This window comes from Lepisosteus oculatus, chromosome 20 (genome assembly GCF_040954835.1).
Source record: "Lepisosteus oculatus isolate fLepOcu1 chromosome 20, fLepOcu1.hap2, whole genome shotgun sequence".
Taxonomy (NCBI): domain Eukaryota; kingdom Metazoa; phylum Chordata; class Actinopteri; order Semionotiformes; family Lepisosteidae; genus Lepisosteus; species Lepisosteus oculatus.
Genome location: NC_090715.1, coordinates 17,288,173 through 17,302,899, shown reverse-complemented (window position 1 = coordinate 17,302,899; position 14,727 = coordinate 17,288,173). Strand labels below are relative to the sequence as shown.

The 14,727-nt window shown below is 34.8% G+C and overlaps 1 protein-coding gene across 4 annotated transcripts in view; it reads right to left on the bottom strand.

The window, feature by feature from the left end:
• wwox (WW domain containing oxidoreductase) overlaps positions 1-14,727 on the bottom strand; it is a 376,030-nt gene that overhangs the window by 345,556 nt on the left and 15,747 nt on the right. For all 4 annotated transcript variants that reach the window (XM_069181372.1, XM_069181373.1, XM_006641135.3 and 1 more), the window contains exon 5: positions 6,881-6,987. In XM_069181372.1, the coding sequence (XP_069037473.1) occupies positions 6,881-6,987 (107 nt within the window). The remainder of the gene's footprint in view (positions 1-6,880; positions 6,988-14,727) is intronic.

Sequence of the window (14,727 nt, the reverse complement as noted above, 5' to 3'; positions counted from 1 at the left end):
CAAAGAGACACACCCCAGTTCAGAAAAGAAGTTCACGGATTCGTTTCTAATAATTAGTAGTTTCTTTCTCTTTACAAAACTATTTTTAAAAGTTGTTCTGAAATTCAAGAATATGGTTATTCTGTCTTAATCACAGTTAAACCATGCATGGTGTTCTTGAGGTTTATTTAACTGCTTTCTATGACCCACTTTTCACAAAAGTACTCCCATGGCTCAAGTGAAGAAAATATATGTTGTTTTGTCCCATGACTATGCATTAAAAAAACTAATTTATTTCCAACTATTTTGTAATTTTCTTTCTTTGCAGAGGAACCTTGGCATTGATTACAGATTTAATGAAAGTTTCTGTTCACTTTGGCCTTTAGTATATTTCTCATTTCTCTCTTTTTTTAGGTCATTATCCTTAAAATGTTAATCAGATTTCTGTTAAAATTGTAAATAGACTCAAATCTAATTGCCAAAACCAGCTCAAATCTGTAGCCAAAGCCTGTTTTACATTCCCATTGCAGCAAAAGACTAATAAACGTGTGCAACTTGCAATCACCCTTTTAGCACTATATTTCTGATGAAAAGACAAATTAGAAGCCAAGATGAAAAACTGATCAGAGGGTAAACATTTATATTTTTTAACATGAAAAATCTTAACTGTTACAGTATATTTGAGTGTTGATTTTTTACATTGCAGTGCACTATAAAATGAAGCATAACTCCTGTCTTTGATGCACTGACCCAGAGTTCTGGCTGAACACTGTAATAAAATATACAGTATTTACCAGCTCATTTACCAAAAACAAATAGAAATCAAACAAAAACATAATACATGTTTCAATATATTGCAGATCACGTGTAATTAGCAATAGTACAAGGATCCCTGTCCTGCAGATTAAGCAGCACCCTACTCTAATGTTAGGTTACTGTGTGCTGAGAAGTTGTTGAGAAGGGTTAAACTATAAATTTGATTTCTGAACTAACGTGACTTAACAGGAATATATTTTTATTCAGAGTATGTTCACAGCTTCAGAATTATTTGTTCCTTCTATGATGACCCAGGCAATGATCTTAAAGAAAACTTTAAAAGAAGCAAAATGTCATTTATACACAAAGTTCCCCAGTAGTGGTATGTTTTCCATCTGGAAGCGATCAGCATCTGCAAATCCTCACTGAGAAAAACCCCTTGGCATCCACATTCTCTTAAGTCTGAAATTAAAGATATCTTGTTTTCAGCTCAAAAATGAAATGTGCAAAAAAACAGAAGTCCTCTATCTCAGTCTGATTTTATACAAAGATAAGAATTTAGTGATCTTAATGCTATTTAACTTTTTAAGAAACAGTAAAACAATAGCAAAAATAAGTAAATGACTGAAATATGTTTGTGAGTCACAACAATATACCGTACAGAAGCTTATATGAAATAGATTATCAAAACCTTAGTATGGATCTAGACAGAAGACTGACCTTTACTATTTCTTACCCTTCTGCATTTCTTAATGTCCTTCTTAAAATTCACCACTGACACAACTGGATGAGCAAGAAGGACAGACAGGAATAGAAGCAGAGGGATTACTTTGCCAGCGTCTACTAGACCTCAATGGACATTTCTGAGTTAGAGTCAAGTCCCCACTACCTCCAACAAAATGTACAACAACATAACAACGAGATAAAGCAAGGATAGATATTTGTGTGTTTTATCTATACAGAGATTGTTAAGAAAAACTAAACCATTTCTATGTCTGGAATAAGGTTCTCCATAGCAAAAAAAGAATGAAAAAAATGCAAGCTCACTGTACATAGATCTTACAAATTTAAATAGTTTATTTGCTCTACATATTTTGGAATACTTGGAACCGCTGACTTTTTTAGCCTAAAAAGTATATCTGAGCAACCTTGTGCATTTTAGCAACTGCACAAGTATAATAAAAGGCATAATAAAAGGAGATGGACATGGTTAAATATGAGCAACACTACAGGGACACACTCAGTTTAACCACTAATGGCTTTATTCAGCCTTTACCGAAATGAAAATAAAAATTAAAAAACAATAAAAAGAATTTGCCTTAAATTTTGTATTTTAAATACTGATTCCTGACAAATAGCCATGCCTATTGGAAAAGTGAATTATTTTCAGATAATGTAATTACATACCTAATCGGATGGTATAAAATAAGAAATGATCAAAGAATGTTGTGTTTGTTAGCGCTGGTGCATACAAACAGCTCTACGCTGCTTTTTCATTAGGCTTTTAAGTCAATTAAGCAGTGAATTGGGACAATCATTCCTCTTTTCCACACTATTGATAATTTTTTTTTTCTGGCTGCTTAAGGGCCATTTCTCTACTCCAGGAGAGATTTATGTTAGATAATTCCTTCCTGATTAAAATAAATCAGGACTCCAAAATCCTCATTTCCTCCACTCAAGGCTAGCAGAAAAAAAAGGAATTAAAAAAATAGATTTAACCCTTTGTTTAAATGCATAATCTTAAATTATGCATTTCATTTTACCTTAGAGGCCTTCAATTTATAAGAAATATGTTTTAAATTAAAAAGTTCAGAATAACTTGTACTGGTAAGGAGAGTGAAATAAGCACAACTGAATTCAGTTGCCTACCTTCTAAAGGGGTTGTACCTTCTGAAGTCCTGGAGCACTTGATTATTTACAGTAACTGGCACAAAACACTCAAGTATTCCACAGCATTAATCAGAAGGAAGGTACATCATGACATTTAGAAACTCTGACTTTTGTATAACTCGTACAAAAGCATATAACACTAAATGAATCAAGATCAATCTGCCACCTTTAAAGAAATGCGGTTTTCATTTCAATATACTGATAATTAATTAAGTGCCACTTCTGTGCATTACACCAGATAAAGCTTGCAAGAGGGACTAAATCAATTGTTCCTTTGTATTGTCCAAAAATCAAACTTGATATATGAATCTTTCATATGTTCAGAAACACACCATCTTGACATACCCTACCTTGTAAGCCACTGTTGCTTTTTTACAAAAAGAACCCTTCCTCATTTAAAAAAGGTTTATTAGGGCCACTCAGCTTTCACTAATAAATATAATTATAACAATTTTATTAAGTAAAAAAATACTTAAACCGTCCTTATGTTATCCAGCAGAAGGGATTTGCATTCTGTATAATGGGACAACATACTGTGAACCATCCAATTACATTTGGATGTGATGCTCCAAGCAGGTAACACTACAGCACAAAACTGACTGGACAGACCAGCAACTGCACACTAGAGCATGTAGTATATGGAATATGGTGAATAACTGTACAGCAGACAAGACTGGAACCTCTGCAATTACACAATGTGAATCTCAGTTATATCTGCTGCTCTTTTACAGTTATAAAACAACTTATATATTATACTGTATAATATCCAGAACTACGGTGCAACAGATATCTATTTTTTTCTGCACGTTGTCTTAAACCATTTTATTGTAGTGCATAAGAAACACTATAATTGCAAATGGCCTTATCACAGCATTTGTACTAAAGATAAAATAAATAGCAGTGTGTGCTCCAAACCAACAAGGCTTTTCTGGCAGATTCCATGCTCCTCAATTACTCATGAGCAACAGATCGTGTGTTTCAGGAAACTCTTACTTCCTTGTTTATGCAGTGGATGAGCAAAAAGTACATTTCTCAGTTTCGCTTGCAGGATACATGTTTTCTGATAACCATGCTCCATACATCCTTCAGGGCACAGTCCTTGCAATCCCCAACACTATCTTTCCTGTATGCAGATATCACAGATAACTGACTGGGCATAGTTCCTACATTCAAATTTGACTGAAATCAGAACAACACACTGTTCCAAATTTTAACACTAGAAACCAAAGGATTGCTGCTAAGTTCTCTACCACTCAGCACTAAGATCCAAACAAGATGAAAGATACACACAGAGTGAAAATATTTATATAATCTGAAACTCCTCACACTGAATAAAGACCACATTTCTCTGTGCACAACAATTTTTCTCAAAGAACAGAGATGCATTGGACAGACTGCATATTAAAATTTTGACAGGCTTGTGCAACAGCAGATTTAACAAAGATCAGACATTGCAAGAAACTGAAATATTCCAGATGACCAATGTTGAGCAAAAATGACTGACTAAAGGTGACTGCCACAGGTTTGGCACAAGAGCTACAATACATATTTCAAAGCCAATGTTTAGAGACAAAAAGGTATCAAAATAAGAAAATTAATAAAAAATTAAATTAATATTTTGGTTTTACTAAAACATTTTTTACTAAAAGCTGGAACTTATCTGGTGATAGTAAATGTGGAGCATAATTTAAAATGGAGAAAAGTCTTTGTGTTAGATAGACATCATGTCCCCATACTTAATACAAAGCAGAGTGTTGCTTAAGTCCAATGGTATTGTGACAACAGCTGGCATCAAGGAAGATATTCAGAAAACACAGCCCTATCCTGGAAGCAGATACAAAGCTGTTTGGTACAAAGTGATCCACAATAATGACTCTTTATGTACTATTAACCTTTATTTAAAAGTTTAGGAGGAAGGAAAAAACACTGACCATCCATCACATCTCAAATGAGATTTTTATTTTTTATCTCTTGATTCTCCTTCACAAAGTGTAAAGCTAAAATTCTCTGACATCTTGCTAGTAACCACCAGTTTAGATATGTAATTAATTACATTAAAAAATATTTACAATATTTGTAATATTTACATTACAATAAAAAACATATTTCTAGGAAAACACAAGTCTTTGGAGAGCTCTCAATTATGTAACAAACAACATCTTGGGAAATAAGATGTACTGTATATGTACACTTTCACCGTTCACAGCACTGTAGTGCTGTTTTAAATTATGAGGAAATCTTTTATTGACTAAAAGCACAGGCTTTAACTGCATAATTTTTAAAATGTTATTCAAAATATCTGTCTCTAGGTTTTGATGAGGACCAGTTAAAGAACCCCCTAAAACACTGTCAGCAATGCCAGACATATTCATTCTTAGGATTTCATTTACTTATTGTTTGATGGATGACTGTTGTAAGAAATTGTTCCTATTTTACTCAAAAGGATTTAAATTACTATAATTGCCAGCAAAAATATTGAAAGCTGGATTATAGCTCCTTTAGAGGCATAAAGCAGAAATAAACAGCTGTGAAATTCATTATTTAAACCGGAGGACTCAAGTCCCTGTAAAATGCCTAACAGCAACCAGAACATTTGTTAAACATGCCAAGATGGATTGTAGTATTGTCAGTGATGGTAAATTAGTCAAACTGGCAAGGGCTTTCTTTTATTATATTTTTGTTGGTTAAAATGCTTACGATTTGCTGTAATCTATAAGCATCCTGTAATTAATCAACTAATTCTCTCACAGCCCCAGGTTCCTTGTAATTAAAGTTCTGTAATAGCTTATTCTTTCTGCTCCAGCACCTGCATTTCATTTGTTTATTTTCCCAGAGTCATAAATCTGTGCGACTGTCAAAGTGCCATAATATTAGCGCAATAATCAAAGTTAATTAGCACTCCTTACTCCTACACTTCCCAATAACAATAGCTATTACAAAGAGCACTTTCCTTTACCCTCACAATAGTAGACACACGCAGGACTTACAGAAAAAGTGGAAGGCAAGACTCACAGTGTAAAATGAACTATTTTGGTGGAAAAATCTGGATAAGAACAACTATTTAGCTAGAAGCTAGAGTGGCAGCAAGAACCCACCAGTCCATCTCCAGCTGGTAACAAATTATCTTTGACAGTCATCATCCATGATGCCTCTGCCTGCCACCGAGCAAGAACCACTTAAAATGCATTTTTTTCTAAATTAAAAATTATAGTTCTGGCAACAACAATTAAGCAATTAAGAAAATTCAAGGAAAGTTTATAGAGGAAAAATACTGTTTGGCTATTCAAGTCATCGCAGGACTCCCCTCTAGACACACCTCTTAAGTCTCGTCCGAGCCCTGAATGTCTAGGAAATAGGGGGAAATGCTACATGTTTCGTGTCTGATGAGGTCTGAAGAAGGTAAAGAAATGAGCACATCCTAGAAATCAGCAATATTAATAACACAGAGGTTGACTTGTTCTTCCCCATGAAGGTCAATATTAAGTTGTCTGAGATATTACTCATCACTATATCCCTTCTGCCTCAAAACAGAGGTACGATATTGATTAGACAAGAGAGTGACAAGAGGATAGAAGAATAGACACATGGTCACAAACATCTGCTTCTTTCAGTTCTGCAGGACACCGGTGCTACAGGTTACCATCATGTTTCCACAGCGCTGGGCCAATATGGCACAAGATGAAGGGCAGCTCTGTCCTAGCTCTGTTGACAGACTCAAACTCTCAAACTCTGTCTCAAACCATGGGGAATTCCATTCTGCCAACAGGCCAGGCCACCTCTCACAGCAGAACTCAAGGCTAACCAGGTTCCAAGGGAGTGACGTAACTTTCCATAACATCCTCAGTGCCACATGAACCCTTTTACAGTGGCAGAAATTCAATCAATCAATACTTTATGACCCTGACATAAAGGACTTGCTTTGGATATACGAAAGTCTCTAACAAGCAGACATTGCAAAGAAGAGGAAACATTCTGACATTTTCAAATCAGGCATAATACGTTAAATATATCTTATGTTAACACTTTAACATTATTATAAAATTAAGCATAGCAATAACTTAGTCTAGTAAAATTTACAGCCATCTTACATAAGTAGATTCGTAAGATGACTATAAACAAGATTGCTCCATACCAGCTTTGAACAGAAAATGCCAAAGTGCTTAAAATGCAGATTGTATAGAACAGGAAAGAAGGGCTGTATCCACACTGAATGATCATAACTTGCATAATAGTAGTAGTTTCTGGTGAGACTCACCCACTCTCCCAAGATCGACTTTGCTGCTTCTGTGGCTCGAATATTGTTCCTGCAGGCCAGAATAACATGGGCTCCGTGGAGAGCAAAAGTCCTTGCCGTCTCAAAACCTTTAGCAAAATCAGAGAAGGGGCATGTTTTTAAGATGCATTTTCGGATATCTCAGCATTCACATTGTCCTGCTGTAAAACCAAAAAAGGTAATCATCAATTTCTGAAATACACTTCAATCAATGAAAAAGGTTATTTAATTAAATAGAACACAGTGTTAAACTAATGATGGCAGTTTCAAGGTAAAAAGGCATTTTGTTTTAATATTATAAACCTTAGCTAAAACATTTGTGATTTGTTTGTGATCAAGAATCGTATCACTTTTTTTTGCAAAAAAATTTAAACCACAATGCAGTGAGAAAAAATAGTAAAATGTTACTAGATGTTGTCTTTCTCTACAGGTTGGATCATGACTCAGGTCTTTGCTTCTGGATAAAGCAGTGTTTTATTGAGAATTATGCAATATTCTCTGGATACATATGGAGTTTGTTCAAGAACAAAATGACATATTGCCCATATTCTGACTTTATGCATTCACCAATTTCAATACCATACTCCCTTGTTATATGAGCTTAATTTGTTCCTCAAAAAGTGTCCATAAAGTGAAGACTTGTATAGGGGTCCTTCTCACATTATAATCTCTTATTGGTAAGAAAACTCAAACATGATCCCTCAAACACCCAAACTTCACCTTAATACAGCACAGAATTGCACCTTATAAATGTATGTAAAAACATTCCTGGTTAATTATTTGAGTTATATGCTTAAAGCCATTTGCCAATGCATAAACCCTAGGTAGGAAAACATTACCAATCCTGCTCATTTATAGTACAGTGTAGTAGTTAGAAAATTCATAAATATTAAGTACCTGTACTATATGCCTTTAACATACACAAAGGCATGTTATTATAAAAAAGTTCAAATGCTATATGAGAAACCAGCTCGTAAGAGTGAAAATCTGACTGTCAAATGAAAGAATATGTACTAATCATTAAGCAATAAGCTAGATCACACAGAAGAGGACTTGAAATATTGTTGAAATTCCATCTTTAAATAAATCCCACAGCAGCTGGCTTGTTATCAACACTATTGACACAATCAAGTACAGGATTAATGTCACCTTAATTTAAATGCTAGATTTGTAAATAAACTATGTTTTGGGGCAGTTCACATTGAAAACAATCAATAAATGTTTTCTCCTGAAGCCCAATTTTGCTGAAATCAAAAAATATTTTCAAAGTTTACTTAACTTGTCTCTTCCTTTTCCAATGTTTATTATCTTCCTTCTCCAATTTTGCTGGATTCAGGAATCTTAATCAGTAAAAATCTTGTGGTTCTCCTCCGCTAAAGGAACCTTTAAAAATGTTATTGGTTTTGGACGTTATATTGGAGATCATATCAAAAGGGAATAATCCATACACAGATTTTGGAAACTTTATGTCTGATGGTATTTATCTCATTTTTTTGTTTCTGGGCCACAGCCTATTTATACATTTAAAATCGTGTTTCACTGTTTTATTTTTTACTCCACACCAGGTTATTCTCAATCTTTCACCCGAAATGTCAGGTACTGTACAACATTCATATTGCTTTAGCTTTCCATAATCATACATTTTCTTATCCCACAGATGACCTGAAGGAGCTATAGGACACCTTCCTCAGTGAGATAAATTACTCTCTATTCTTGCTCAGTCCTGTTTCTATTTTAAACCAAAGAGACCACAGAATGACACAAGTCAGCAATAGCTTTATGTAGTTCTGAAATGGTTACACCTGACCACTTGAACAGATTATAAATGAAGCCTGCACAGCTGTCAAAATAGCAAGGATTTGGTCTCCTTTTCCACTGCACTACAACTGAACCTAAGACTTAAAATGGAAAGGGTCACAGCATGCATATTACCAATGAAACAAAAAGAAACAGTTTCAAAGTATGGCTTACAAGTGGCACACATATGACCCTGGCGGACTCCAATGAAGCATAGTTAGAACTGTTTGTTTACTTGGTAAGGACTTTGTAGATCTCCTTTACCAAGTTTACCTTTTTTCTATACTTTGTTTTATTTCCCAGACCTAAGCAAAATGAAAGTTCAAGTTCATATCACACTGGTATGTGACTCCGGAAGCTATCAATATGCATATTGATTACAAGATTGAAATTAACAGCAACATGTAGAGATACTAAATGCTGATTTCATGATTGGGTTAGGTAGGTTACACATTTATGGATTTGAAAGGTAATCAAAAATTACAACTTTGATTAAAAACAATCAACAGTGCAGAGTGAGAGAGCATCAGGAAATTACTACAAAGTTCTTTTTTTTGTCTTATACAGTAGGTAGTGCAGGTGTTCTAAAATAAGCCTAAAATATACACATGAATTGACTAAATATTTACATGAAGAAGCTCTGAGACACTAAAAAAAGCCCTGACTGACAGTCGACATATATCACTGTGCATCTGGAAACCTACAGAGTCTGACACCAAGTAACTAAGACACAAGATGAGAGTTTGGCTTTGATAGCACGGATTAAAATTAACTTTAATTAGATTACGTTTAATCTGATTTTCATTAAAAAGAATTGTATGGCAAGTGCTAAAGTGTAAGATCCATTAAAACTCCAAATTGAAGTGGGATTTCAAGCACATTCTGACAAGTGAAGCATGGAATTAGATTATATGACACCTTATTAGGTGTAATGCAGAGAGTACACTTCTCCTTTGCATAAGAGATTATTTTTATAAGTGCCAAAAAACAAATAAAAATAGCACTCTTACAGGTGTTGGTATGAAGCAGCAAGCATCACATCTCACCTGTAGCCCGCTGTGCGGCCTACCTCTTTAATTTCCTGATATGATCAAACAAAAAACACCAAACAACAAATATGTTTGATTACAATTAAAGTTTAAAAAAAAAAGTTTAAAGATACCTTCATACATAAGATTTCGTTCCATGTATCAGCCGATTATGTGCTTCACCTACAAAATGCTGACAACATATTCCCTAAATGTTTGGATTATGTCAAGACTACAGTAACAGGGAGAAAAGTTTCAAATAAAAAAGGCTGCTGTAATGAAGTCACAGGTCTTGAGAGGATAAATTAATATGATTACATTCCCATTATACTGCTTCTTTAAGAAGATTTAAAAGAAAAAAAAGTGAAGAAAACAATAATAAGTATACTGCAGATTTAAAAGATCAAATTAAATTTAATGGACAATAGTAAGGCAAAGCAGATAAAATATCTCAACTGCTTAACAATATCAAATCTGCTGAGAGCATCTTCAGAGCCAGAAAAAAAGTATGGATTAATTCCCTTTGTCCCATTAGTTCTGGAATTATCCAAATTTATTTCAATTTGATATTGAACATTAGCACTTGTACTACAGCTAACTCTATCAATTTATTATTTCCTAATTTGGAAAAATACATCTGAATTTAAAAAAAAAGTAAAGTTACAGTACCGCTCATCCTCAGCCAGTGATTAGGAAGCAGATATTTGCTTCAGTACAGAAACCTGCTTCAACATCCAAATCACTGCACCTCAAGGTTTTTCATTTATCTGTTTTGTACAGATAAAACTAAAAGTCAGTAAATAAAATAAATACACTTTGGATATTTGTGAAACATTATGTCGTTTTCAAAGATTTTCCGATCCAATTGACAGGGAAACTCGAGGTACATCATCTCTAATAAAAATAAACTGTTTGTCAAACATACTTTCAACACCAAAATTTCTCTGCAAATTAAATCATTTTTTGAGCAGGCCTATCTCCCGGATATCAAACAATGTCTGTATCCTTTCAGCTCACTGGGCAACATTGAGGTTATCAAAGGGTTTAAACTTCCACCAATTCAGAAATCACATGTTTTTCAGCCAATATATTCTGTTCCAATAGTATGATACACTCCACAAATAAACATTAGGAGGGTTATTTATAGTTTTGGCTGAAAATTTATTTCAGCCAAGTATGACAGATTCTAACCATTTTTCCATACAATTCATATGTATGGAACTGTTGGGATGTTCATGTGTCAATGTTCATGCATGTAACTGAATGCTTGTTCTGGGGTACCCCTTGTATAGATTTTGTTCCAGCTTAGTTCATAATCACAAGTCAAATGATTTCAGTTTTCTATTTGAGTCATGTGTTTTATTTTTTACTCAGTCCTTAATAAACAGCTTGAAAGAGATTTGTACTGTATTGGGCAAACTGTATGTCTCAAACCTGTACCAATGTCTGAGTTTCAAACATTCCCTTATCAAGATGTGTTAGCTAAAATGCAACCAACTGGACCTCTGCCTGTGTTTGTTCACCATTAATTGATTGCATCATTAAAAGATTGTGACAGATCCTATTCTCAGCCTATTCAAAATTCATAGTAGCCACTAAAGTGAAGTCCAGAAGGCTCTACTTTATGCCTTTTTTAAGGTTTTAAAATAAAGAAAACATCACTCATGAATTATAAATTACCACAAACACTGTGCACATCCTTTATATACTAAATAAAAACCCTAATTACAACCATGTGAGAATGTGCAGGAACAACTTTCACTGCTGTAGTAATGTGGGGGTTTAATTTAATGTGATAATCAGAAACTGTAATAGTAAATTGTGAGAGTACTTGATGACTTTAAGGAACTAATAAGCATAATAATGTATAGTCAAAGGTATAACAAACAAACATAATATAATATATTTGTGAAATGATCTGCTGTGATACAAAATGCTAATCTCAAGGAGAACATTCACTCAGGGGTTACAAGAAGAAGAGTTAATAATTTCAGAGTTAAAATTAATCATTTATAATATGGTATGGTCTACCTCATAGGTTTATCAGTCTCATATAATTACCTCACATTTATACTCTCAGATAAAAGTAAAAATTATTTTACTACCGTGAATGAAACCTGAAACATGTTGGAATAATAGTGCGGCTCTCGAGAATTATAATGTGAGTAAAGAAGTTTTATACTCAAAGATCTGTTGGCCAAATGTCTTTGATGTGGTAAACTTGGCGCTAAAAAGAAGGAGTTGGCTGGACTAATCTGTTTTCTGATTTGACAGCTGCTCTGTCCTGGGAGTGTCCCATGGACAGGCAGAGAGGCAGTGGGAGAGAACCTTGTCTTGCGTTGCTGGGCAGCCATGCCACAAGAAGCATGGTTGAACTTCAGTATTGAGTCTGTGGACAGTTTGTATGCTAGTCGTGCTGCCAGGTAGACAGTTGGAAGAACTCTGTTTATCCCTCCTATAGCTTGGTATTGAATATGCTTCATTTAGGATGTTGCTAAAACAAGTCCAATGGTCTTATTTAATTGAAAATAACAGTTGGCTCAAGATTTTTCAGAACACAAGATTTTTTCTGTTTCAGATATCTTGAATCTCTCTCTCGGCCTAGCATCATGGAGAAAAGGAGAGTTTAAATCCTGACTCAGACTGCTTAAGAGATGATAGGCCAGTGACTTAACCAATGAAAATGAGCTGGGTTCTCACTTTTAAGGTACAACATCACAAGTTGGTGATTGGTTAGGATCTGTAGATCCCCCATTGATGGATATTCTTTTGGGTGATAAACAGTGACCTTGACCCGTGGTTTTGGGACACAAACAGACTACAGACTTGATGCAGTCCATCTGTGCTATATATCATTAAACATTTCAGCTCTGATACAGCTTTATAATGGCTTTTATTAGAGTTGAATGTTAGTACATTTCAGTGTCCTTACAGAGAAGTACAGAACTACTTGGTCAAATCAACAAAGATTATTACAAATCTTTAATAACACCTAATTGTAGTTGAAATAATATGCCTTAACACTACACCACACAATTTAAATTACCTAATTAACTCCTAGTGTGGCTATTTACAGGATATAGAGGCCACTATACTATATATAGCCACAGGTTGTCTGTAACTACATCTTGAGCTGGCCTGCCTCTCCTGGTCAATACCACTCCTCTTTTTATCGGACACAGCAAAGTATAACAGATAAAGACTATAAATTCCAAATAGCTCCCTGTAACACAGGAAACAAAATGGCTACTGTCGGTATTTAAGTATTTTTGTTCACCATACCACAACACAAAATGTACTTCCAGTTGATTTTGTGATCAACTTTGCTTCCAGACCCCATGACCACAAGGAAAACGGACATTAGCTGATGACGAGGGCTGAGACATCTATTATGTGTTATTGACACTCATCCACTGGCACCCTATTACCTAAATCCATTACAAATGAGAGTTCAAACAGTTCAGACACTGGGACCCTTACTGTAAAAGAAAACATTGGGAAAGAAACAGCGCAACATGTAAACATGTTGGTAAAAAAAAAATGCTTCTCTAGATCAGGATTTTACACTGAAATATGAAGCAATAATTGATACAACACAAAGGTGTGTAAATATACAACAGCACAGGTCAGGCTGCTCCCATTAGCTATTATGCAGTTGTCATCCATGACAGTTCTGGTTATGACAGAATTCTAACTCCCCTTATAACTCCCATGATTATGTGGGCCTCCTCGAACCTCACATTTTAGAAAACCAAGGGGTGCTTGCTGCCAGAACTATCTTAACAGCAGCAAATAAATCCACTTTCTTTTCTTGAACCCCACTAATGAAAATCTTCATTGTTCTAAATGACAGCAGCCCTAATAATTATTCTTTGGATGAAGTGCCAAAATAAATAAAAAACAAAACACATGCATGAAACAGAAAGAACATGTTGATCTGCCCCTATGTGCTCTACCAAAGCTGAACTTCTGCTTTCAGAATTTGGTGACATCTTCAGCCACTGAACATTCCATAAGGGAAAGGTACTAACTTACTGTTTCTCTCACGCTGTTAAAAATAATATAAAAAGCATGCATTTCATGTGCTACATCACCTCCCTGGCTAATACAGCCAAAAAAAGACGGGAGCTATCATATCTCTATTGACTACAGAAAACCAAACTCCCTTGACACTTTAAGTGTTGCCTCTTCAGCATAATGGACGTGCAGTTTCAATTCAAGTGGATAGTTAAAAATGAAAGAATCTGAACATAGCTTTTACCAGCTTTTAAAAGGATATACACTCTGTCAATATAAAACAATTTCACGTGAGCTGCTGCAATGCATTGCCATCATTTCAGTAATGTAAATACAGTCATGATCCAATAACATAATAACGTGTCTAATTAACCAATACAAACTAAGTCAGCGCCATCCATCACCAGAATGCCACCTACTTGAGTTCTAGTAAGGGTCGAGTCACAATGGCAGACACTTAAAAATAAAACTCTAGATCCAAAAATAAAAATATCAGACGAATTAACTTAATGATGCCACTCACTGGAGTTCAAAGATTATCTAAATTTGACCTCTTTTTAAATTAGATCAGATTTTTCTAAAAGTATCATTTTACCATAATCATTTTATCACAAAAGCATATTACCTTCAATTACACAGTGCTGCTGTGACCATGTAATCAAGGAAAAATTAAGCAACTACCTATTTTTAAACGACAACAGCATTGGAGCTATGTATTGTTTCATAAACATAATAAGGCACTGACATTAATTTTCAAGTAACATGATTACATGTTCTAACACAGGCCACTCACTGATCCTTCACCTCTGCAGCTTGTTACGGAGACGCCGCACAAATTAATTTCTTTTAAGGTGAACAACAGGACAAGGTTGTTTTTACGAGTTCTAGCTGCGGAACATTAAAGAGGGTCAGCATTGGGTCACTCTCCCCTTATGGGTAAAAACAGGGCCAAAGGCGATTAACCACTACCATCCTGAATACAGCATG